General features: G+C 37.8%; 1 protein-coding gene across 1 annotated transcript; it reads right to left on the bottom strand.

The window, feature by feature from the left end:
* Positions 1–299: 299 nt before the first annotated feature.
* LOC128133031 (uncharacterized) lies at positions 300–999 on the bottom strand. Its single transcript, XM_052770039.1, has 2 exons — positions 670–999; positions 300–578 (listed from the first exon to the last, which is right to left on the bottom strand). The coding sequence occupies exons 1-2, from the start codon at positions 973–975 to the stop codon at positions 456–458; spliced, it is 429 nt and encodes a 142-aa protein (XP_052625999.1). The 5' UTR covers positions 976–999; the 3' UTR covers positions 300–455.
* Positions 1,000–1,939: the final 940 nt, after the last annotated feature.

Here is a 1,939-nt window from a genome sequence, read left to right as displayed (position 1 = left end):
AAAGACCATGTAAATGTATGAATAGATGCTATTTTTATAAGAAATATTGAAAAAGGAGCAAAGGGTACTTGCCTTCTAGATGTTTATAATTGTAGTTGAAGAAGAATAAGAACAGCAACAACAACAACAATTGGTTCCGTTTCAAAGTCAATGTCAACCTGAGGAAAAACTCAAAGTTTGACTTTCTGTAGTCAAAGGGTGGGTTGGGGGTGAAAGTGAAACTTTTTTTAAAGAGAAATAATGAAGAACTTATTAAGTAAGTACGTTACCATTTTCAGAAATAGCAGATGCCACCGATTTGTCCAGGTCACCAGAATTGCCGATACAAGTGGTGCACCCATAACCAACAATATGGAAGCCCAACACCTTCAAATAACTCAGCAATCCACTCCATAACCTAAAGTTGACAATGGAAAATTTTAAGTTGTGGACAAAAATACAAACCAACTAAACTTTCAAAAAAGCCACTGGTAACCAACCTTTGTTGGAACAGATTCATAAGGGGTTGATTTTGATGATACGAAGAGGCGCATGCAGTTCTTGTCAGCATCATAAGCAGAGACACCCAACGAACCATCCTAAGAAACACATAGGAGAAAAATGAATTCATAGAGTTCACAGAGAAAAAAAAAGGCAAAATCATTAGTAAGTAGATAAAAAAATTATTACCATGTCAGCAAGTGGAGAGAGATCTGTAACATCCCCAAAATGATCATTCCCATTGTCGCTAATGGAAGCAGACAGACCCAACAGTTTGAAGTTGAGAGTTGAAGCAACGGTATAGCCTTCGTGAAATTCCTCCTCAGTGATCTCCTCTAAGATTACTTCATTAGTCCTTTTTGACTTGAAAGGGTTTCGTTTTGCTTTTTTTGCAGACATATCTACAAGCCTAAATGTAAGTGGCGGACATCTAGCAATCGTCAACCAATATGGAGAATATACTCTTAGAGCCCTGGGTGCCAAAGGCCATTCCATTTCATAGTTCTGTTCAAGAGTTATATGAACAACCCTGCATATACAAAAAACAAATGCATATAAAAATAAGCAAAAAAGCAAAACAAGTGCGATACACAAAAAAATATATGAACGAACCTCCCAGAAACTGAACTTCTTAAACCTAATGTTTTTACTGGATCAAGAAAATGATGAGATATGAGCACAGCCTCCTACAAAGGAAAAAATCATGTCAATTGGAGAAAAAAATGTTGGGTTGAATGGGAAAAAGGAAATGTGAATGCAATATCTCACGTGTATTGGGAGCCACCCCCGTTGTGGAAACAGAGAAAAGTACAAGGGGTTTCTAATGTCGGGATTTAGGACCTTCACTGTTTCACCTGGAGTAAATACACCTCTAGAGCATGCTTTAAAATGGCTACTTCTTTGCATTTCAAGAACAGAAAATTCAGCTGTTAGAGGAAGATTATTGGTGATAGATAGAGGGGACTTCACCACAATATTCCAATCCTGAATTGGATCAGAACGGATGTCCTTAGAGATCTTGGATGCTTGAATGGCCAAAAAAAGCCACAATCCATGTGACGGATTTGATGAGGTTCCATTTATCTCAGAGCAGTATAGAAGTTCCTCAGACTCATTCAAATTTGAGACATGTATTCCAAAAGTTTCTTTGGGCCTACTATCATCTTCTGACACTGCATGCTTATCCATTACAGAGCTCCATGAATATTCCTTGTGATCATCATCTAGAGTAGGTCTTAATTGGAGAACATATAATCCAGAATGGACAAGTCCAAAAAGTGGAAGTGGAAGACTTTCTCTAGGTTCCAGTTCTCCAATGACAATCTGTTTCTGTACATCTGTCTCAATGGCATCTTTTGGGGAATCCGTTCTGGAATCTTCTAAGGTATCCAAATTCTCTTTAGAAGAATCAAGCTGGAGGCACAATTCGAGTACTAAATCTGTGTTGTTGGTAACTGAA

Source organism: Lactuca sativa, chromosome 3, assembly GCF_002870075.4.
Source record: "Lactuca sativa cultivar Salinas chromosome 3, Lsat_Salinas_v11, whole genome shotgun sequence".
In the NCBI taxonomy this organism is placed as follows: Eukaryota; Viridiplantae; Streptophyta; class Magnoliopsida; order Asterales; family Asteraceae; genus Lactuca; species Lactuca sativa.
This window is presented reverse-complemented; position numbering and strand designations above follow the sequence as displayed.